The sequence below is a fragment of the Protobothrops mucrosquamatus genome, unplaced genomic scaffold (genome assembly GCF_001527695.2).
Source record: "Protobothrops mucrosquamatus isolate PMUCROS unplaced genomic scaffold, P.Mucros_1.0 scaffold2187, whole genome shotgun sequence".
NCBI classification, from domain to species: Eukaryota; Metazoa; Chordata; class Lepidosauria; order Squamata; family Viperidae; genus Protobothrops; species Protobothrops mucrosquamatus.
In genome coordinates, this window is record NW_015388280.1 from 25,347 (window position 1) to 48,038 (window position 22,692).

General features: G+C 46.2%; 1 protein-coding gene across 1 annotated transcript in view; it reads left to right on the top strand.

The window, feature by feature from the left end:
* Positions 1–10,399: 10,399 nt before the first annotated feature.
* The window catches only part of LOC114923162 (alpha-2-macroglobulin-like protein 1), an 85,105-nt gene continuing 72,812 nt past the window's right edge, over positions 10,400–22,692 (top strand). The window contains 7 exon segments of the mRNA XM_029285750.1: positions 10,400–10,438; positions 11,201–11,347; positions 12,260–12,430; positions 17,906–17,999; positions 18,117–18,180; positions 19,559–19,784; positions 20,215–20,341. Of these exon segments, the coding sequence (XP_029141583.1) occupies positions 10,400–10,438; positions 11,201–11,347; positions 12,260–12,430; positions 17,906–17,999; positions 18,117–18,180; positions 19,559–19,784; positions 20,215–20,341 (868 nt within the window).

A 22,692-nucleotide genomic window follows, 5' to 3' on the forward strand; every position in this document is an offset into this window, starting at 1 on the left:
ATTATTATTATTATTATTATTATTAACAGTTACCAGTTGATGAGGCAACAGCTGAGGCTCAAACAATTGTGACGCACCGGGGAGCCTTTAAAGTGAAAAGGCTGCAGTTTGGGGTTAACGTGGCCCCTGGCATCTTCCAAAGTGTGATGGGGTGAATGCTCCGCAGTATTCCTGGGGTCTGTCCCTACTTCGATGACGTCCTCATTGCTGGGGAGTCATCTCTAAATCTAGATAAAAGGCTGAGGGCTGTCTTGCTTCATTTCCGCCAAGCGAGGCTGAAGCTGAAGCAAGATAAATGTAAAATTGGAGTCACTTCCATAGAATTTCTGGGGTTTCGTATTGATGCTGAAGGCATCCATCCTGCTGAATCCAAGCTCCAAGCAATTCAGCAGGCCCCAAGCCCCCAGTCGAAAGGTGAACTTCAAGCCTTCCTGCGGCTGTTAAATTTCTATCATTCTTTCCTTCCCCACAAGGCTGCAGTGGCTGAGCCATTACACCGAGTCTTGGACAAACAGGCTCCATGGCAGTGGACAAAGGTCCATGAAAGGAGCTTTACAGAGGTCAAGGCCTTGCTCTCTTCAAATGCGGTTTTAGCGCATTTCAATGAGCAATTGCCTGTGTGCATCGCATGTGATGCCTCTCCTTATGGGGTTGGGGCTGTGCTTAGTCATCTGAAGGCTGATGGGACACAGGTCCCTGTGGCCTGTGTCCCATCAAGGACCTATTCAAGGACCCTGTCATTTGCAGAGCATAATTACACACAGATTGACAGAGAAGCCTTGGCCATAGTGGCTGGCATAAAGAAATTTCATGATTTCTTATATGGCCGCCATTTTACAATCTACACAGACCATAAGCCTCTGCTGGGTTTGTTTACAACAAACAAACAAACCCCCCACATAATATCTCCTAGAATGCTGAGATGGTCAATTTTCCTGTCAGCATATGATTACACCCTGGTTCACAAACCAAGCAAAGAAATGGGCCATGCAGATGGCCTCAGCAGATTACCTCTAAAACAGATAGAGGCAGATCCTGCTCCTGCTCTTCACATTCTCTCCATCCAGGAATTGCCAGAATCTCCCCTCAATGCTAAGGATGTGGCTGCAGAAACTGCCACTGATCACACGCTCACACACGTGCTGACATGGATGTTGTCAGGATGGCCTGACACATGTCCAGGTGCAGAATTCCAGAGCTTCTGGCAAAGAAAGCATGAGCTTTCCACTTTCAAGGGTTGCCTTTTATGAGGTAGCAGGGTAGTCATCCCAGCCTCATTGAGGACTAGAGTCTTGCTCTCTCTGCATGAGGGACATCCGGGTATAGTCCGTATGAAGGCGCTTGCGCGTAGCCATCTCTGGTAGCCTGGGCTCGATAAAGACATTGAGACCCAGGTTCATGGGTGCCAAGTGTACCAACAGTCAAGGCCTAAAATGCCTCAGGCCCCTGTTCCTAGGTGGGAGGAAACACAAGCCCCTTGGTCGAGGGTTCATATCGACTACGCTGGGCCCTTTCAGGGGCAATTCTTCCTTCTTCTCGTGGACAGCCATTCCAAGTGGCTAGAGGTTGTGCCTGTTTCCTTCACTACTACTGCTAGGATCATCCAGGTGCTCAGAGGGATCTTCACCTCCCATGGACTTCCCGATGTCCTGGTCTCAGACAACGGCCCCCAATTCACTTCTTTTGAGTTTCAGGCTTTTCTACAGGCCAACTTGATCCGGCACGCTACTTCAGCACCATTTCATCCTGCTTCCAACGGCCAGGCTGAGAGGATGGTGCATACTACCAAAGATGCTCTCAAGAGAATCACTTATGGCAGTTGGCATCACAGGTTAGCTGACTTTCTTCTTTGCCAACGCACCACACCTTGCACAGCCACTGGGAAGAGCCCAGCAGAACTCTGCTGGGGTTGCCGCCTCATCACGAAACTGGACAGGTTGCACCCAGACCGGGTGGCTTCACAGGTGTCACAGCCGCAGACACCTAGGAGACTACAGGTGGGCGATCCGGTCTGGGCAAGGAACTATGGACCTGGACATCTCTGGGTCACAGCAGTAGTATGCAAGGTCTCTGGGCCGCTGTCATACAAAGTGGCCTTGGATGATGGTCGTGTGATCTGATGTCACATTGACCAACTGCACTGGAGGTGTCCCAGCAGCACTTCTGCTCCTGGCTCTGCTCTTGGGGGGGAGGAGGACCACAATTACGATCGTGGACCACAGTCTCTTTGCCCAAGCGAACCTTCACAGGCTTCAGCTATTGCTCCAGAAGGGGGGTTTGCTATGGAGGCGGCTCCTGACTCTGGCACCTTTGGCACAGACACTGGGTCAATGGGACATTGTTGTCAATCAGCTACTCAGGCCACTCCAGCTGCTGGTCTTGGGCTTGAGGGACAGTGCTCCCGAGAGGAGTCCATTGTGGACTTGGGGAATTCCACCCCCCCAAGGAACTCTGGTTTGGTTTCAGAGGATCCAGCCAGTCAGCAGCTGAGTGGGTCACCTGGGTCTTTGAGGCATCAAAGTCCTGGTCTGTCTAGCCTGGCAGGCAAGCTGGCAGGCCAGGCACACACACTGGTTCCAAGAAGGTCACAGAGGGTCAAGGGTCCACCCAAACATCTACAGGACTATGTGAGGTTCCTATAAAGCAAGAACTCAGCTTACGCTCTACAGAAGGGTGTTATATTTCACTGTAGTAACATTGTGTATTCTTGTACATGTAAAATGTCTGAATGGGTCTGCCTGTGTGCAGGCATAATGTGTTTAGTAATAACAACATGCCAATTGAACACATGTATATGTTTGCTGCTGTAAACAGTAAGGGTTACTTATTGTTTTATCCAGGGGGAGGGGTGTTATGTCCTGAGCCTGCTGAATCACTCAGCAGGCTGAGGAATGCTGCAGAAAGTCCCGGGCAGACCACGTGGTTGCCTGGGACCAGACTGGCTGTCTCCAGCCTTGCGCGCATGCGCAAGGCGGGAAACCAGCCTCTGCAATGATTGGTTGATGCTGTCCTTGCAAGGACACTATAAAAGGCCTGTGTGCCATTTTGGTTCTGTTCTGTTGCTGACTTACAATAAAGACTTGTTTTTTTGTTACTCGCTTCGTCTCAATGCCTTTGACTTGTGAACAGAACACTTTTTGCTTTCAAAAATTCAGGTGTGGAGAGCAAAGTGCACTGGTTTTCTTCCTCTGAAAGTACATTTATTTATAAATGAAACTCTTCCAAATGGCTTTATTGATCAATCTCTCTCAAAGCAGTCTGAAGGTATTCTTTGATCATCTTCACTTGCTTGTCTACAGATACTGAGATTAAGAAAAGGGTTTATGATTCAATACCCGCAGCTGATTGACAAAGGAATTTAAAGATGGGTTTCAGTTTCCTAAACAGGCTCATGGAGAGGCAAGAAGGCAAGTGGCAAAATATGTGTCTGCTCTTCATGTATTTGCAGGCAATGTTGCAATGCAAACATGAAAGAGCTTAGATTGTGACATCACAATGCACAGTGAGGTCATTATGCCTGATCCACATTCTGTGCAAAAGAAAAATAAAATAAATTGCTAGCACACCCTGCCCTCTCCACATCTACCTTTGTGGTAAATATTGTATGCATTCGTCTGGCTACTTCCAATAAGTAAACCATCAGCTTTTTATGAGTGGAAACCATCTTCTATAAAGACACTAGTTCTCCATAGTGCCTGTACAGAAAGTCAGAACAGGCAAGATGGCAGTTGCATCACCCCTTTCTATCTGTGCATATTTCAATACACGTGCAAAAAGTGCAGGGCACTGATAATGCTACTGCTATGTTATCTTGCCTATTTTGACTTACCTGCAGGTGCCACTGCTATCCCTTCTATTGCTTTTACAATGCTTCTGGTGACTATGATACTGTTAGACTAGAATATCTACAAGGTCCCATCCAATCCTATTATTCTATGTTCTATGGAAAAACATACCAGTTACTCATTTGCCATCTTCTTTTTACAATAAATTGCAGTATAGTTCTATTCATGGGGAAATGGCAACCAGACACCAGAAGTAATGGCTCACTTGAGCCCAGAGTCTGAAGATGGGGTAAACAACAGTTTGCTCATTTTTTCAATATACATGAAACATAATATTGGATACTGTAGGTTTCTTTTTTTAAAAAAAATATAAGGGTGATGAATCTGACTACTGATTTCAAGGTCTGAGATCAACTTTGTTGACCAGCTTGCTGACTTTCTTAGCTGGGCTGCAGCTGAGACTGTGTCCAAGTTCTGAGAAGCCTGTGGAAGCAAAACCAAAGCTTATAGAAACGCTGGCTGACCATAAGCTGGAGCATGACAGATAGAAACAGCAGTAACCACAACTAAGTGCTGCTGTGCTTTTAGATTAAATTGGAACAAAATCAGGAAAAAACTGAAATTTGAAACCCTTCAAAAGTCTTACTGCAGCTATTTTGAATTTAGAGGAATACAAGCAGTGTGAAGAAAGACCCACAGAGATGCTATACCAATTTGCATATTATCTATAATTTGCAGAATACAGCTTTGTGTTCTTCAGAAATTAATGTTTTTTTTCTTTTGTGTAACGTAGATAAAATATAGATAGACCATAACATTACTAACCATACAGATTTTGCTTTCTGGCTTTTCTTGAGAAACAGGAGTGAAATATATCAACTGATATATTTATACCAACAGGTTAGTGTTGACTCCTGGCAATTGCCTGGACCAGTTCTCACAGTCTTCTTCAGAAGATTTCAGAAGTGGTTTGCATCCCTCCTAGGGCCAAGAGAGAATGACTAGCCCAAGATCACCCAGCTGGCTTTATGCCTAAAGTGGGACTAGAACTTAAGTCTCCCAGTTTCTAGCATGGTGCCTTAACCGCTACACAGAACTGGCCTATTAAGGCCTACACAGAACTGGCCTATTACTGGTCTATTAAGGATTAATTCACAGACAAATTTACAGGCAACTAGACTTCTAAAAGACCAAGACATGTTCATCCTTAGATAGTTCCTGGACAGCATTATCATATTCTTTGTATAATCTTATACATTTTACTTTAATGGAATATCCTGTTCAACCAAGATATTCTAGCAAAGCTTTTCCAAAACTGGCCCAGCCTGTTTCTAAAGTTCATCTGTTCAATCAGATTGCTTAACTCCAAGTTTAATTACCTTAAGAGTAGGTTGATGTTATAAAATTTACAGAGGAAGGTGATTGAGGCTAGTAGAAAACTTGCTTCAGCTAAGTAAGCTTGCTTCAGCTAAAAAAGTGTTATTTCCACTTTCATTATCATTGAGCTATTCTTTAGTTTCTATATTTCTTGTTGTTTTTGTTTGCTATATTCCTTTTCTGCAAGACACCAAGTGAAAGGGTGCACAAACATCAACATAGAAACAAAAGTAATTAAATTAGATTAAATTAGATTACTTAGATTAAAAAATAAATGCTCTGACTGGCTTGTTTATGTTGACTAAAGTGTTTTCATGATTAATATAAGTAATGACATACACTAACTGCATGAATGCACTATTACTAATACAAATCCAGGCAACATCATGCAATCTTGCCACCAGCAAGATTAGCAAAATGTTTAAAAATATGTCAGATAGATGTTGGAAATGTAAACATAAGTCAGGCACGTATTAGCATGTTTGGTGGACATGTGATAAAGTAAAGAATTATTGGCAAAAAGATACATACTTAGTTAGAAAAGATGTTGGGAGAACATGTAAATTTTAAACCTGAACTTTTTTTATTAGGTATAATGCCAGAAAAGACTAACAAACAAAGCCTATATTTGATTTTGCATGTCACAACAGCGGCAAGAATAATATTTGCGCAATATTGGAAAAATGAAGGAATACCATCAGATGAAGAAATAATTAAAAAATACTAGAATGCACAGAGATGGACAGATTGACTATGAGACTGAAAGAAAAAGAAGAAACAGAATATTATTGTCAGAATCCAATTATATTTCATTTCTAGTTATCTACTATGGAAAAAAACCATTTCTGCTCTCTCTGGATTCTGTCATNAAAAAGGGGGGGAACAAGGATCATCGCCCGGAAGAACTGTGGGGTGGGGGGCTGCTTGGGAATGCTTAAAACATTGAAGGATGGGAGAGAATTTCTCAGATCCTGTCTAGCACACCTACAATCATTTTCTCTTAATAAATATGCCTGTTGGAAAAGATATTCCAAGAGTTCTGTATTCTTAAGATGTAAAGTGAGGTGGGTCCTTACATTAGACAGGATCTGCAAAAATAGTCCACCTGGAAGGGAGAACCGTGCTGGGGGACTTTGCAAAAAATACCATGTCAGACAACGGAGCAGGGAAGGGAGAAAGCCCCCCAGAGAGGGAGCCGCTGCCCCGACTGAAAACCTGCCAGATGTTGGGATCTGAGAAGTCAGATTCCTCAGGAGAAGAGGCGTTGGAAAGAAAGGCGAGTGGGAAAAGGAATCAAGAAAGGTGACCTTGACACGGGGGCCCACCAAACCAGAATGGAAGCAGGAGATGGGGAAATTCCTGTATGCAAGCGAAGAGGAAGGAAGCTGGGCACCGCACTCAAGCTGTATCCTAGAGAAAGCTATCGACTTGATGAAGAAAACCCTCAGCTCCCTAGGAGAGAAGAATTCTGAGCCCTACGGCTGCACCAGCTCCTGGAGCTGCAACTGAAGAGACACCGAGGGGGAAGTGGAACCTGCAGCCCCGGGGATGTCCGCTGATCCAGTAGTCCCCACTCCCTGCTGACTCGCAGATGGTGAACTGGATGGAAGGCAATACCACCGACAGCGAAGGCACCAATCCATTCAAAGATTCCTACCACTGGACGTGAGATTCAAGGGGAAGCCAACACGCTTGGGATTTTTCCTAACCCAAGTCCTAAGCTACATGGAGCAATACGGGCGGCACATCCCCAGTGACAAAGCCCGTATCAGGATCGTGCAATCTGCTCTGGATGGGCCGGCCGCAGATTGGGTGGTGAACTTACACGACTCCAATGCCCCAGAGTTCAACGACTTCAACCATTTCATGTCCTCTCTGAGAAGGCGATTTGAGGACCCCCTGGCTGATCGCAAAGCCCGCAAAAGGATCAAAACGATGAGGCAAGGCAAGCGCCCGGTAGCCGAATATACGCAAGAATTCCGGGCCATTGCCAGCAAACTGAACTGGCCGGAAGACATCTTCCTTAGCCATTTCAAAAACGGACTAAATTACGACCTATATGACGCTTGCCTGCCCCGAGGGGACCCACACCAACTTGATGAATGATACGTCCTGGCAGAGGAAGCAGAGATCGACCTACTGAAGAGGCACCGCCGAGGAAAACAATGGAGCCGCTCACCGCCTGAGTTGACACGTGAACCAGTGAAACCATCGGCTACGGCCAAGAAGCAAATGGGGTGTTTCAAGTGCAGGAGAGAGGGGCATCGGGCTGTAGAATGCTGCTCAAAAGCCCCCCAGCACAACCCAGACAGATCACTGGCCAGCAAATCCGGGAAGTCTCCAGCTAAGCCAAAAGAACCTGCCATGAGAGTGATGGAGGCTGTGGAATCCCCTACCTCTGCTCATTGGGGGGAAAGAACTCCAGCTTACACCACAGGGCTGATGGATGCCTCAGACGACAGCTCAGAGGGCGAACCCCTGGTAAGTGGACCCATCGGACCCATCCTCAAGACAGTGACTATATTAATTTCCCCCATGCCCAAAGCTGTCAAGGTGAAAGCCTTAATAGACTCTGGCTGCACCCGCTGCCTCATTAGCCCGATGCTAGTGGGAAACCTGGGCATTCCATCGAGGAGACTGGAACAACCAATCTCATTTGGCCAGTTAGATGGGTCCATAGCAGGGGGGGTGCCAGCTACCCTAGCCACTTTACCAATCCACCTCTCCCTGGGCAAACATGAGGAAGACATAACGTGGTAATCTGAAAGTCAAGGTCAATCTGAGTCATCAGAAAAAGGGAAAAGTTGCAATTTTAGCTTTTTCCACAAGGTGTCCTCAGTACAATGTAAAATCTTCTCCCATAGACCAAGAATCTCATAAACAAGATCAGGAAACAGGGAGGAAAAAAAGCAATTCAAGTCCAATAGCAGATTCAATATTAAAAAGTTTTCCAAGACCCCAAAGTGAAAAAAAAGAATAAAAATAGAGGTAAAAAAAAGTCACTTTAAATTAATTCAATCCATAAGCTTCTTTTTCCCACACTCACCAACGCCGCCTTTTCAGAGCAGGGAGGTAATTTCAAAAGTGCTTTTTACAGGCACAAAAAGAAAAGGAAAAATCAAGAGAGGGAAGGTAAAAAGTCTCACCCGGCTCAGCCACGGTGGTTCCAGTGCTTAGATGTCCTTCTGACTTCTGGTTTCAGCGGCTAGGTGAACAGCCATTTTACCGGCCATTCTTTCCACCGTCGGCCCAAAGGAGCAAATGTCGGTCCCTGGAAGAAGCTGCTGCTCTCCCAAGGACAACGAGGACCTCCTCACCGGTAGCCGCCCCTCCAAGGTGGCTTTCGACCCAATTAAGGGTCTACCGGCAGTGGAGAATCAGCTGGTGAGGAGAGCAGTCTCCTCACACAGCTGCGAGCGCCGCAATCCGGAACCAGAAGTCGCTCCATGACACTTTGGATGGGTTACATTTACCCCAAATTGCAGTCTTTTGACTTTGAAGGCCCCCCTGTGTGTTACAATTGTCTGGGCCTCTGCAGATGCCTCATCAACAGGTAGCTGTTGATAGGCCTGTGCCAGGTCAAGTTTCGCAAAAATGCACACACACCCTTGAGGGAGGCCAGAATGTGGCTTACAACAGGCACTGGATATGCGTGCTGTTGCAACGCTTTATTCAGAGTGTACTTATAGTCTGCACATATACGGATTTCCCCATTAGCCTTTAGAGGCGTTACTATGGGGGTTTCCCATGGACTAGAATCCACAGGTTCTAAAATGCCCTGCTGGAGCAATTTGTCCAGCTCAGCATCTATCTTACTTTTGAGGGCAAAAGGCACTTTTCTAGGCTTGACCCTGATGGGCGTGATAGTTGGGTCTAACTGTAGTGCAATGGGAGGCCCCTTGTAGGATCCTAGCTATGGACTAAACACATCAGCAAACTCCTTGCAAACCTCTGCAAGGCCCAACATTTGCAAGTTGTGCAGCCCAGTTACTTGGATTCCCAGAGCCTCAAACCAATCAAGTCCAATAAGACTCATACGTTCACCCCCAACTAGCACCATATCCAGGAACTCCTCAAAGTCCTTTCACTGTACTTTGAGTGTGGCCTCTCCCTTTACACTGACTTTAGAATTCTGAAAATCAGTAAGTATTAGATTCGATGGCCTGAGTTTAACTCAAGGGCCACTACTGCTGCAAATCCTTTTGAAGGTGTCAAGTGAAATGATTGATAGAGCGGACCCTGTGTCCAACTCCATCAATAAGGGAGCCCCTTGCAACTTCACGTCAATGTGAAGTTTTTTCTTAAGGAGCTTGTGTGTCCCTGTTCTCAGAATACTCCTGCGCGATGCGCAGAAACCCACCCTGTGTTGGCTGGGGATCCTGGTACCTTTCTGAAGCAATTCTCCCTGAGGTTGGACCTTCTGGTGACCCAAACAGACGGAGGCAATGTGGCCTTGCCTGCCACATGCCCGGCAAATGGCAGAGCAGAACCTGCAGTCAGCTCACATCCTCCGCACCCAAAGCACTGAAGAGATGCTGGGGCCTTGTCTGGACGCCCCTTCGGCCTCCTCTCAGCTGGCTGGTGAAGTCTGTCCACCTCCTCTTCAGGATCCGCTTCTGATTCTTCTCAAGCATCCTCTTGATGGACGGTAGCAGTGGCTGGAGGGTTCCTGGTGAGCCGCAAAGCCCTCACAGCACTGCCTGCTGCTTCTTCAGCTGCCACCTCTCTTAACATGTCTTGGAACGAGACCTCTTCTTTCGCAAAGATCTTTTGTTGGAGGTCTCTACTCCTTAAGCCACACACGAAGTGATTGCGCAGCCTTTCTTCCAGATCCTTGAACTCACAAGGCTGCTTGTCTTAAGGCAGCAGTAAAATTCGCAGCAGATTCACCCGGCCTCTGGTCTCTCTGTTCAAACGCGTGCCTCCAAGCGATGACAGATAATTTCGGCTGGAAGTGTTCCTTCAACATCTTCTTCAAGTCAGCGTATGTTACTGACTCCAGAAGTGCAGGGGCCACCAGATTTTTCGTGATTTACTCTAAAGCAGTTCTCCACCCGTGCTACGTAGGAATTCCATCTCTCTGGGTGGGAGACATCAAAATCAGTCAAACGGCCAATCTTCGACATTGTAAGCTCTCCGGCCTTCGCTAATTGCCTCCTCTGCAAGCTCCGATTTAGGAAAGGGTTCTTTTGCTGAGCTCACCTCCAGCGACGCTGTACTGGCAGGCTGAGTCGCGAATGCAGGACGCCGTCTTCCCGATCGTCAGGACTTCCTTGGTGAGTCCTAATTCTTTTTCTTGCTTGCAGGGATCCCACCTTCGTCGCCAGTGTTGTGCTTTCAATTCGTTGGCAATTGACGAAGACACATGGTGAAAACAACAAGCTCTTTATTTCTCTCTCCTACAACCAAGCAAACAGCAAAAGGCACAAAGGCCTTTTATAGGGCCAGAAACCCAGATAGTGCGAACCAATAGGAATTGACCATTTTTGCGCCTTGCGCATACGCGCAAGACTGGCGCCACCCTGTCTGGTCCCAGGCAGCTTTTGGATTGCCTGGGACCATTTGCAACAATTCTGAGCCTGCTTTCAGCTCTTGCAAGCTCAGGACACAACAATTATTATTTTGGGAAGAGTGATGCTTTCTAGATACAGCATGACTGTTTCTGGTATGCATTCTGAGATGTGGGTCCCACAGGAATTCCTGTGATTTATTGGTGTAGGCAATTGTTAAACTGAAAGTAGGTAATAGTTCTATAAGGTTGGGAATCAAAATCGTGGTGTATTTTTTAATGTTTTGTTCTTGTGTAGCATAGATATTATTGTGTAGCTATTATGGATAGCCAAGAAAACAAATAAATTTAGAACAAATCAATCCAGAGTCCTCACCTGAGACTAAAATGCTCAAATTATCATATTCTGAATATTTTATGTGAAGTCCCAAAGAAGAAATAACACTAATTCTCTTTTTCTGGTATCCTAAATTGTCCATCATTCTTGGAGGTTTCCTTGTATTATTATCTCTTGTATCCCCTTCCATAGGTAACATTGGACTTCTCTAAGCAGGAAGAGCTTCCAGGGGCAAAGGTCAATCTGCACATAGAAGCTGCCCCTGGTGCTCTGTGCTCCATCCGTGCTGTGGACAAGAGTGTTCTCTTGCAGATGAACCAAACTCTGACACCAGAATCAGTAAGGAAACACAGCCTTTCCCACAGCTGGAGTCAATGAATTCTTCATCTATTCCTTTCCTCATGAATGCATGAGCAATAAAAAACAGGCTGTGTGTGCAAACTAAAGTAAATGAAATTATAAGCAGCTTGAGATAATTATCTGATTTTAATATTAATTAGAAGCTTTCAATCCAGAAGCACCTCAGTGTCTCTGAGTTTTAAAAAAATTAACTAGAGACAATTCTCCTGATCAAGGAAAGTGATGTTACCTTTGCACTTTTCAAAATGTCTTTGCAAATATTTTTCATGTATTTTTAATATCATTACTACTGTAAAGGTTAGGATCTTAATTTATAAAAAACATAAGTTCTAAATTGGCTAAATTGTGTGGCTAGAATAATATACTGCATTTTTTAAATTTGATCAAATATCTAGGGATGTTTCAATGTGGAAACAGATTTATGGGTCCTGTTTGAAATTTTGGTAAGATGGCTACTTAATTCTGAATCATCTGCAGATGCTACCAAGAGCCAGACTTCTATGCATATTGTGTGTAAGGACCCACCCCACTTTGCATCTTAAGAAGACAGAACTCCTGGAATATTTCTTCCAACAGGCATCTTTATTAAGAGAAAGCTGGATGCAGGTGTTCTAGACAGGACTTGGGTCCAAGCTCTCCCATTCAAGGTGTTAAGGGATCCCCCATTAGCCACACCCCATCACCCCCTTCTCCCAGCAACAATCCCAGGCATTACATTCTCACCCCCTTTTCCTCATTGCCGGGAGGAGACTTCAGAAAGGATTACATGAAAGCTAATGACCCCCATTGTTATTGTTAGTCCGTTTGGTGATATCCACATCCAGTCCCTTTGAAGTAGGCTGAAGGAAGNGTTTTTCATATTCTGGTTTGCCAAATTCTCTCTGCTTTCAGGTGTATAGGAGTCCTTACCCTTATCTTGAAGCCATGAATGCAAGAGTATTTCACTTTTATTTGGAAGATTTTGAGCGCTATCCTTGTCTTCCTTTAAAGAGTGAAAGGCAAAAAAAGCATTTGATAGCTCCCTGATTTCAAAGTCAGGCTGATGTTTACAGTCTGTTCAAGGTGAGTGACATTTGTACTGAAAACAGCTTCCTCCAAAACCTATGCTGTTTTGGCATTGATTGGAGTTCCATGAATAGGACACATTAATGATTCTAAATAGTGAAATAAATCACAAGATCATATTTAAAAAGAAGCTGTGGGAAAATTAGGTTGCAGGGTTATGGAAAGCAATTCAGTATTTAGGAAAAATATTTCTTTATTCATCAGCATAAACGATAAAATGGAAACTTTCAAGAAGTGACAACTGCCAGCTCTATGTTTCTATAATTTATTTAATAGAATAACAGAGTTGGAAGGGACCTTGGAGGTCTTCTAGTCCAACCCCCTGCTAAACCACGAGACTTTATACTATTTCAGACAAATGGCTATCCAGTCTCATATTAAAAACTTCCAGTGATGAAGCACTCACAACTTCTGAAGGCAATCTATTCCACTGGTTAATTGTTCTCACTGTCAGGAAAATTCTCCTTAGTTTTAGGTTGCTTTTCTCCTTGATTAGTTTCCATCCATTGCTTCTTGTCTTGCCATCTGGTGCTTTGGAGAATAACTTCTTGTGGCAGCCCCTCAAATATTGGAACACTGCTATCATGTCACCCCTAGTCCTTCTTTTTTACTAGACTAGACATACCCAATTCCTACGACCATTCTTGATATGTTTTAGCCTCCAGCCCCATAATCATCTTTGTTGCTCATCTCTATACTCTTTCCAGAGTCTCTCTCTTTTATATTGTGATGACCAAAACTGGATGGAGTATTCCAAGTGTGGTCTTAACAGTGATATTAACATTTCAGGTGATCTTGATTCTATCCCTCTGTTAATGCAATCTAGGATTACATTGGCTTTTTTGGCAGCTGCAGCACTTTACATGATTGTCGACTACGACAGGGCTTTTCAACTGGTGGTACGCATACCACTGGTGGTACTTTGGCACCTAGCAGGTGGTACCCAACTGTCCTAGACAATTGTAGTGAGCAAGGGGAATGAGGTGAAGCGCCGGCAGTGCCACACAAGCCTGAGGGAGACACAGCTGGAGCTGCAGGGCTGTCAGAGATCGGCAGAAGCCCCCAAATCAGTGCTGGGCTCCTGCTGATTGGCGTTTTTGGAAGCAGCGCGTAGCTGGAGGTGCACTGAAGAGAAAAAGAGGAGGGGAAAGAGAGGAGAGAATATAAAAGGAGGTTTGGGCAGGAAAGGGATGGGGAAAGACAATGGGGGAGAAAGAGAAGGGGACAGAGAAAGAGAGATGGAGAAGTGCGGCCTTGAGAAGAGGAATCAGTTGAAGGTGTACCGAAAAGAAAAGGAGGGGGGAGAGGAGAGGATATAAAAGGAGGTGGTTTTGGTGGGAGAGGGGAAAAAAAGACAACAGGGAAAGAAGGGGACAGAGAAGAAGCTGTGGAAGGAGAGCCCAGCAAGCAGGGAGGAAGAAGAGACAGGGAAGAAAAAGCTGTGGAAGGAGAACCCAACAGGTAGGGAGGAAAAAAAGAGAGGCGAGGGAGCAAGGAAGAAGGGCCGACCAGCCAGTTGACCACCAAGGTAGTGGTGCATATTAATAAATATGGATAAATTCATCATACATTTGTCAGAGCAAAAGGAAAGTGATTCTGCAAAGAAACCGCCACTGAAGAAATTAAAGCTGGTACTTTTTCCTTTTTTTTTTTTTTTACAGTTTGTACATTTTATTAGATTATAGAATAAAATACAAAAATACAAAAGCAAATAGTAGACCACAGTGAGGAGGAAGAAGGGGGGAAAGTGAGAGGGAGAAGGGGAAAAGAAAAGAAAAGGCATTGACTTCCTCTGTTGTAGTAGAATGAAGCATTAACATCGAACCTCAACTTTTTACTTTTCCATAATAGTATAAACTAGCCATTTCTATAACAACAAATGAATCTAATCAGTAAAACCCAACCCCCCTTTTTTGTGGTCATCAAGTTTTTGACACCTTGCTAAGCACTTTTGGTACTCGAATATTGTTATGTCCTAAAAGTGGTACAATCTATGAAAAGGTTGAAAAGCCCTGCACTAGGAAGACTCCAAAATTGTTTTCAGAGTTATTGCTGTTGAGCCTGGTTTCACCTATTCTGTACCTGTACATTTGGTTTTTCTTGCCAAACTGTAAAACTTACTTTTCTCTTCTTTGAATTTCATTTTTTTAAATAGGGCCCAGCATTCAAGCTTGTTGAGATGGATCTAGGATGACTCACAGCAGCCAGATCAGCGTGGATTGGTGGGCATGACCGGGAGGACGTAGCTAAGTTGCCACAGATGAGTGGGTGTGGCCAGGTGGATGTGAGGGAGTCGGTGCAGCTTGCTCAGTGCCACTGACTCAGCACCATTCACTCAGCATGACCAGGTGGGTGCAAATGGGTGGGTGTGACTGGGTCAGCGCAGAACAAGTCTCACCAACCAACTGGATGTGGGGACAATTCAGTGCCCCACCAGCTCCTCACTCCTTGAACTGCCAGCAACCAAGCACACACATGTGCGCGCACACACACATACACATAAACCCCATTCTGAGTTTGGGGACTTTTATCTGCATCTGTGCTGGAAAGCTGCCAATCACATCCAGGGTTGGGGAGAAGGGCCTCTCCTTTGGCATGCTGCATGCACATGCACACACGCTCACAGAAATACCATTAGAAGTCTGCATCCATGCTGGGAAGCTGCCAATCAAGCTTGCGGAGAAAGACTTCTTCTTTGGTGTGCTGGGCACTCACACATGCGCACGTGTACACACACATGCAGCCCATTTGGAGTTCAGGTACTTTTATCCATAAAGTTGGAAAGTTGCCAATCGCACCGGGCTTGGGGAGAAGGACCTCTTCTTTGGCATGCTGTGCATGCATGCACACACACACACACACACACACACACACACCATTCTGAGCTTGGGGACTTTTATAAATGTTTTCCTTCCCCACCTTGATTAACAAGCTGGAGGCTCCCCTTTGGAGCACAGAATTTCAGTTCTGCAAATGCAGACACTTAGGGAGCTCATTGTTCATTTTTCCCTTTAGTGTTGCTTTTGTAATACCTCCCTTTGCAAACTTCCTCCAGACCAAACTTTAAGTGTCCTGTGATGGCTCTCAGCTACTTCCTGCTGGTCCATGATCAGCATTTTACTGTCAACTTATAATGCCAGAATGAGGCAAGTCCCCAAGCTTGGAATGGTGTATATGTGTGCGTGTGCATGCGTGCGTGCGTGCGTGCGTGCGTGCATGCGTGCGTGCGTGCGCAGCACACCAAAGGAGAGGTCCTTTTCCCCAAGCCCAGGAATGATTGGCAACTTCCCAGCTCTGTGGATAAAAGTCTCCAAACTCCATATGGGATGCGTATTTGTGGTTGTGCACATGCACACAAATGCTTATGAGCACCCAACGTGCCAAAGGAGAGGTTCTTCTCCCTAAGCCCAGGCACAATTGGCAGCTTCTCAGCAGGGATCTAAATAAAAGTCCCCAAACTCAGAAGGAACGGGGGATGTGTGTTCAAGCTCGTGTGTGAGCGCCCAGCACACCAAAGCAGAATTCCTTCTCCCCAAGTCTGGATGTGATTGGCAGCCTCCCAGCATGGATACGGATAAAAGTCCCAAAACTCGGAATGGAGTTTATGTGTGTGTGTGTGTGTATGTGCACATCCGTAGCACACCAAAGGAGAGGTCCTTTTCCCCCAGCCCAGGCATGGTTGGCAACTTTCCAGCTCTGTGGATAAAAGTCTTCAAACTCTGAATGGAGTCATATAGATAGGGCCCAGTGTTCAAGTTTTTTGAGATCCATCTGGATCTTCAGCCTATCTTCTGGGGCGTTGGCTATTCCTGTCAGCATAATGTCATCTGCAGATCTGATGAGTTCCTCTTCTATACCCTCATCTAAATCGTTTATGAATATATTAAAGAATACTGGGCCTAAAATAGAACCTTAGGTTATCCCACTGCTTACTTTCTTCCATGTAGATGAAGTTCCATTGAGGACTACACATTGAGTGTGGTTTGTCAGCCAGTTACAAATCCATCTGGGGATGATGCTGTCTATCTCACATTTTTCTAACTTACCAAAAAGTAGGTTGTGGTCTACTTTGTCAAATTGAAATCCATATACTCTGTCCACAGCATTTTGCTGGTCCACTAATTTAGTCACTTTGCCAAAGAATGAAATAAGATTTATTTGGCATTATCTGTTTTTGACAAACCCATGTTGGCTTCTAGTTTGCTTGCTTCTAGGTGTTCGCAGATCTGTTCCTTGATTATTTTTTCCAAACTTGTCCCAGGTATTGATATCAGACTGATTTGTCTGTAGTTTCCCGGATATGGTTTTTCCCCCTTTTTTTGAAGATGGGAACCACATCAACTCTTTTTCCTCATGTACTAGTACTTCAAGTTTTCCCTGTTTGTTCCTCAAACATTGAGCTTTACTGCATAAGCATCTGAGTCCTTTATGGCTGACTCTGGGTACTTCCTACATCTCTTACTTTGTATCGGGGTGTATGGGGTGTTCAGGGAGGGGTAGCACCTCTGGTGGAGGGCATGTCGTGCCCTTTTTTTAGGGCAGCTCGTACACCTTTGGTCCCCACCTGACACTCAGCTCTCACCTGTGGCTCCTAGTAGCTGTAACATGCACAGCGGCCACACCCCGGGCAACAGCTTCGACAGGCTGGCCAAGCCAGGTTGAAAGTAGCTGTTGTGTCTTCGACATTCGGTGAGCAAGGGATTTGTCTATCCCAAGCATGTGAAGACAGACTCTGGCGGATTGAGCGGATGAGACCTATTAAAATAGGACCAACGATCATGAAGGCAGTTTCTGCAAGCGACGTGGTATGCTGAGAGCACGGCAAGACACGAAAGATGCCCTGGTCAACCACTGTGCCCAGCCCATCTCCAACTGTCTCGACTTTTGTCCTGCCATTGGAACAATATGGAATCTGGGAAGAGAGAGTGAGGCTGACTATGCGCACCTCTCCCTCACTTTAATCCAATCCACGCCCAAGTCTTGACATCTTGACTTTCCCTAACTCCCACAAATCTTAAAGTCCTGTGGCGATAGGCGAGCGGTGAAGCAGCAGGTGTGGAATCACTGGGAGCTGTGGACGCGGACCTGCACACAGGCGGCTCAGGTCTAATGCACAAAAAGACGTCCTGGATGCACCCACGCTCCAGGCACTGGCATCTCATTGATTATGTCATTGTGCGGAGGAAAGACATGCAAGATGTAAGAGTAACTAAGGCCATGCCAAGTGCTGACTGTTGGACTGACCATAGACTCATCATTTCCAAGTTAAATATTCACATCAAGCCAAAGAATCGTTCACAGGGAAACAGAGTTGTGATGAAAAAGATCAATGTCAGTACACTGGAAAACCCCGACGTAGTAGCTTCATTAGTAAAAGAACTTGACAATCAACTCCCAGAGCTGCAAATACAGGAAAATGCTGAGAAGGACTGGGAATGTTTCCGGGACATCTTGCACTCTTATGCACTTAAGGTTCTTGGACCTTCATATAGGAAGCAGCCGGACTGGTTTGATGAAAACGATGAAGAGATTAAGGCCTTGCTTGATGAAAAACACCACCTCTATTGTGCTCATCAGAATGACCCATCTTCAACTGCAAAGAAAAATGCTTTTACTAACACTCGCAGGATTGTACAGAGCAAGCTCCGCAAGATGCAGGACTCCTGGTTGAGTGCCAAAGCAGATGAAATCCAGACGTTTGCTGATAGAAGCGACACCAAACGGTTCTATGAAGCCCTTAGATCCCTGTACGGACCTCAGCCCTCAGGAAGCTCCCCTTTACTGGATTCGAGTGGTGCAGCTCTCATCACTGAGAGGACTCTGATTTTACAGCGTTGGGCTGAGCATTTCCACTTTGTGCTGAATCACCCATCCACTATCAATAATGAGGCGATCGACAGATTACCCCAGGTGGATATCAACTATAGCCTGGATGTCCCACCATCAGAGGCTGAAACCTCACAGGCCATCAGTCAGTGTTCCAGTGGTAAGGTGCCAGGATCTGATGCAATCCCAGCGGAAGTCTATAAGGCTGGTGGTGCTGTGCTTGTTGAAAAACTCACACAGCTGTTCCGGTCTTTCTGGAAACAAGGTTCCATCCCTCAGGAACTGAAAGACGCGTCCATCGTGCACCTCTACAAGAGGAAAGGAAATTGACAAGTCTGCGATAATTATAGAGGAATATCACTTCTCTCCGTCGCAGGCAAGATCTTTGCACGAGTGTTGCTAAATCGCCTGATTGACCATCTGGAACAAGGTCTACTACCTGAGACACAGTGTGGTTTCCGCAAAGAGCGTGGCACAGTGGACATGATCTTTGCAGCATCAGCTCCAGGAGAAATGTCAGGAGCAGAATCGTGAACTATATACCACCTTTGTGGATCTCACCAAGGCTTTTGACACAGTTAGTCGTGAAGGATTATGGCGCATTATGTCAAAGTTTGGGTGCCCTGACAGATTTATTCTGATGGTACGGCAGTTCCATGATGGCATGGCGGCTCGTGTTCTGAGCAACGGTGACGCCTCAGAGGCTTTCCCTGTCACAAACGGCGTTAAGCAAGGCTGCGTACTGGCACCAACCTTGTTCAGCATGATGTTTTCAGCCATGCTGTCTGACGCCTTTCAGAACAGCTCAGTGGGAGTCAATCTGAGGTACAGAACCGATGGGAAATTGTTCAACCTGCGAAGACTCCAGGCTATCACCAAGGTAAAGGAGACTGTGCTACGAGATCTTCTCTTTGCTGATGACTGTGCCCTTAATGCAGGATCGGAGCAGGAAATACAAGCCAGCATGGACAAATTCGCAGTCGCTTGTGACAACTTTGGCCTCTTTATCAACATGAAGAAAACTGAAGTGATGTACCAGCCAGTTCCAAAAGCCCAATACCAAGAGCCTACCATCACAGTGAAGGGACAAAAGCTGCAAGCAGTAGACCAATTTATGTATCTTGGTAGTACCCTCTCCCGTGCAGTGACAATTGACATCGAGGTCAACTGTAGAATTGCCAAGGCAAGTTCTGCATTTGGTAGACTGCGGACTAACGTGTGGGACCGCCGTGGAATAAGCCTTGCTACTAAGCTGCTCTGATTTGACCTGCTCACTAAAACTCTCTTCCTGTTTTGTAGCGAGGAAGGGAAAGCAGTTCATCCAGTCACTGTTCCAGACACAATCACGGAGTGGAACGCAAATGCATTCTGTCTGGCAGATATAGGCTTTGGCCTCTCCCAATTAACCACAATCAGGGTGTTCCAGCCCTTCTTCATTGATCTGACTTTGCCGTATTCTGTGATTCGGGGAGAGACTTTCCAGATAAAGGTCATGGTCTTTAATTTCCTCAAGGACTGTATCCAGGTGAGAGACCATTTAGGACAGGCCAGAAATCTTACAAAAATTAGGAGGAGGAAATTCACGATGGGCTTTAGACATGGAGACCAAGATTGCAAACAGAAGCATTGTATTCCTTTCTGTATCTGACAGAGGATACATTCCTAGTGGCCCCAATTTCTTCCCCACAAACCATGGCAAAAAAATTGAAGTTCATGAAGTACTTTCAGAGGTTTGCATAGCAAAATTCTCCAGTGGGTTCCTACCAATCTTAGCTGGTAAGAAGTAATTTCCTGACCCATACATGGTCTTGAAGTTCTACTGGACATAACTCCATATTATCCCATCCTGCATATGTAAGTTCAGTGGGCACAGATACTGGCGGTTGGCCTGTATCCCTTCATGTGCTCACATTGTGCCTGCTCATCTTCTGTCTCACCTTTCATGTTTCATCCAGGTGAGAGTGACCCTGCTAGAGTCCGAGCAGGTGGAGGTGAAACCATGTCCTGACTGCCTGTTCACCACCTGCCTGTGCACTGAAGAAGCCAAGGTCTTTTCCTGGAACGTGACAGCTACCCAGCTGGGTAAGACTGAGGCTGTAAGGACCTGCCTCAATCAGTCCTCCCAAGAAACCAGAACTCTTGAAATGGACATCATTTTAAAAGGAACCTTTATTGGAAGGTGTTGACAGCAGTAATAGAAGGCAGGATCTGAGGATTTCCCATGTGAATCAATTAGTCAAAAGAGTCAATGAAAACCCCACCCCAACTGTCCATCCACATGGTTTGAATGGGCCAATCTACAGGTGTGAAAATCTTGTGGGAACGGAGTGATAAGGCACCACTTCCAAGGCTATTAGATCTCCGCGCCTCTTCTTCTGCATCCAGAGATAAGGCAGATTGCCACAGGCACATTCCATTCTCACCCTGAGAAAGAAACATCAAAGAGGATAGCGCAAGAAACAAAGCAAAGGAAATACACTGCAGCAACCCCAAGCTTCCCCCTCCCCCCAGAAGAATGGCAGAACCCAAAAAAGAACAAGAAGCCCCATGTCCATTGTTAAGTCCGGAGAATAATGGCGCTTGAAGCAATGCATTTCCAACATATCTTTATTCTCTGACTACAATCTACGAACAACCCGAGCAGAGGCATGCAGGCCTCTATTTATACCCTCTGATCCCCGGGCAATTCCAACCAATCACAAGGCGGTCTTTTCCCGCCTTGCGCATGCGCGCAAGGCTGGCGCCGCTCAGTCTGGTCCCGGGCAGCTTTTGCAAATGCCCGGGACTCTTGCAACGTCCCGAGCCTGCTTCCGCAGGCTCAGGACACAACACCCCTCCCCCCTAGATAAAATAATACTGCGCCCAACATGGACGCCACCATGATAAAGTGTGTGTTACTAACTGTTGCATTAATTTTACAGTGTGTGTGAGATATGGGGCCGTTCTGTCATTCAGAGAACCAATGTGCTCCAACCCCGTTTCCACAAGTCAACCAGTCTGAACCTCTAGTTCAAGTTGCTATATACTTGCTCACCTTACGTAATCTGCAAGGTATTTGGGAGGGCCTTTTACCCATAGTGACCTTCTCGAACCTGGGGAACTTGTAATGTTTTCCCAGTTGCTTTCCACGCTAGGTGAATTACCCTGTGGCTGTCTCGTGTGAAGACGGACGGAAAGGACGGGCAGAGGATCCGAGCACTTCAGTCCTGAGACGACAAGTGATATGGACCAACTGGATGGTGGATACCTCAAAAGGTTTGGGAGACTTGAGTAGAGTTACAAGGGGCTTCCACACATTAAAAGGACCGAGGAAAGAGTAGTGATAGGGTCCAAGGATACCTCCCTGTTAGCCCTAATACATGGGGACATCCTTCTGTGAGCCATTGCTGAAAAGGACATGTCCCCGCCTTGTTGTGCCTGCTCTCTTGTATGTTGTGAGTTGTGAGTATGCTCCCAATCAGTCTCCGTGTGTGGAGTATTGTTGGTGAAGTGTGGATAGTTAGTATACCTCCGGTGTGACTCCCAGGCTGGAGTGCGTGTGGGGGTGTCTGTTTGCCCCCTGCCCCATGAATTCCTACTTGGAGCACTTGCGGAACGTGGGTGTTGTGTACCCATGTTGCCCTCCACAGCCATTGTTGGCTGCTGATCCTGATTCCCAGAATGCATTTCCCATTCCTCCTCCCCCCCTAGAGGAGACTGAGGAGGAACCCTAGGCGAGTCCCGCCTCACACGTAGTTGATCAATGTGGCGGCGAAGAACGCGGCCGTCTTCCAAAGATACCTCGTAGGACAGAGGCCCCGAGACCTTGCAAACCACGGCCGGGACCCAGAGGTGTCCAGGCCCGTAATTCCTGGCCCAGACAGGATCACCTTCATGCAGGACCCGTGGTGGGTGTGGCTGAGACACCTGTGAAGCTACACGCTCCAGATGCAGCCTGTCCAATTTAGTCACGAGCCGACGACCCCAACGGAGTTCGGCCGGGCACTTACCCGTGGCAGTGCACGGAGTAGTACGATGGGCTAGAAGAAAGTCAGCCAACCTGTGATGCCAATTGCCGTAAGTCAGTTTCTTGAGGGCGTCCTTGGTGACGCGGACCATCCGTTCAGCCAGACCGTTGGTGGAAGGATGGAAAGGAGCCGAAGCAGCGTGGCAGATCATGTTGGCTTGTAGAAACCCCTGAAACTCAGTAGAAGTAAATTGAGGACCATTATCCGACACCAGAACATCTGGCAATCCATGTGCAGCAAAAATGTTTCTCAACACCTGAATGGTCTTGGCAGCAGTGGTAGATGACACAGGCACAACCTCCAGCCATTTGGAATGGCTATCAACAACAACCAGGAAGAATTGACCCTGAAAGGGCCCAGCGTAATCTATATGTATTCTAGACCATGGAGTGTGTGTTTCCTCCCACCTATGCACAGGGGCCTGGG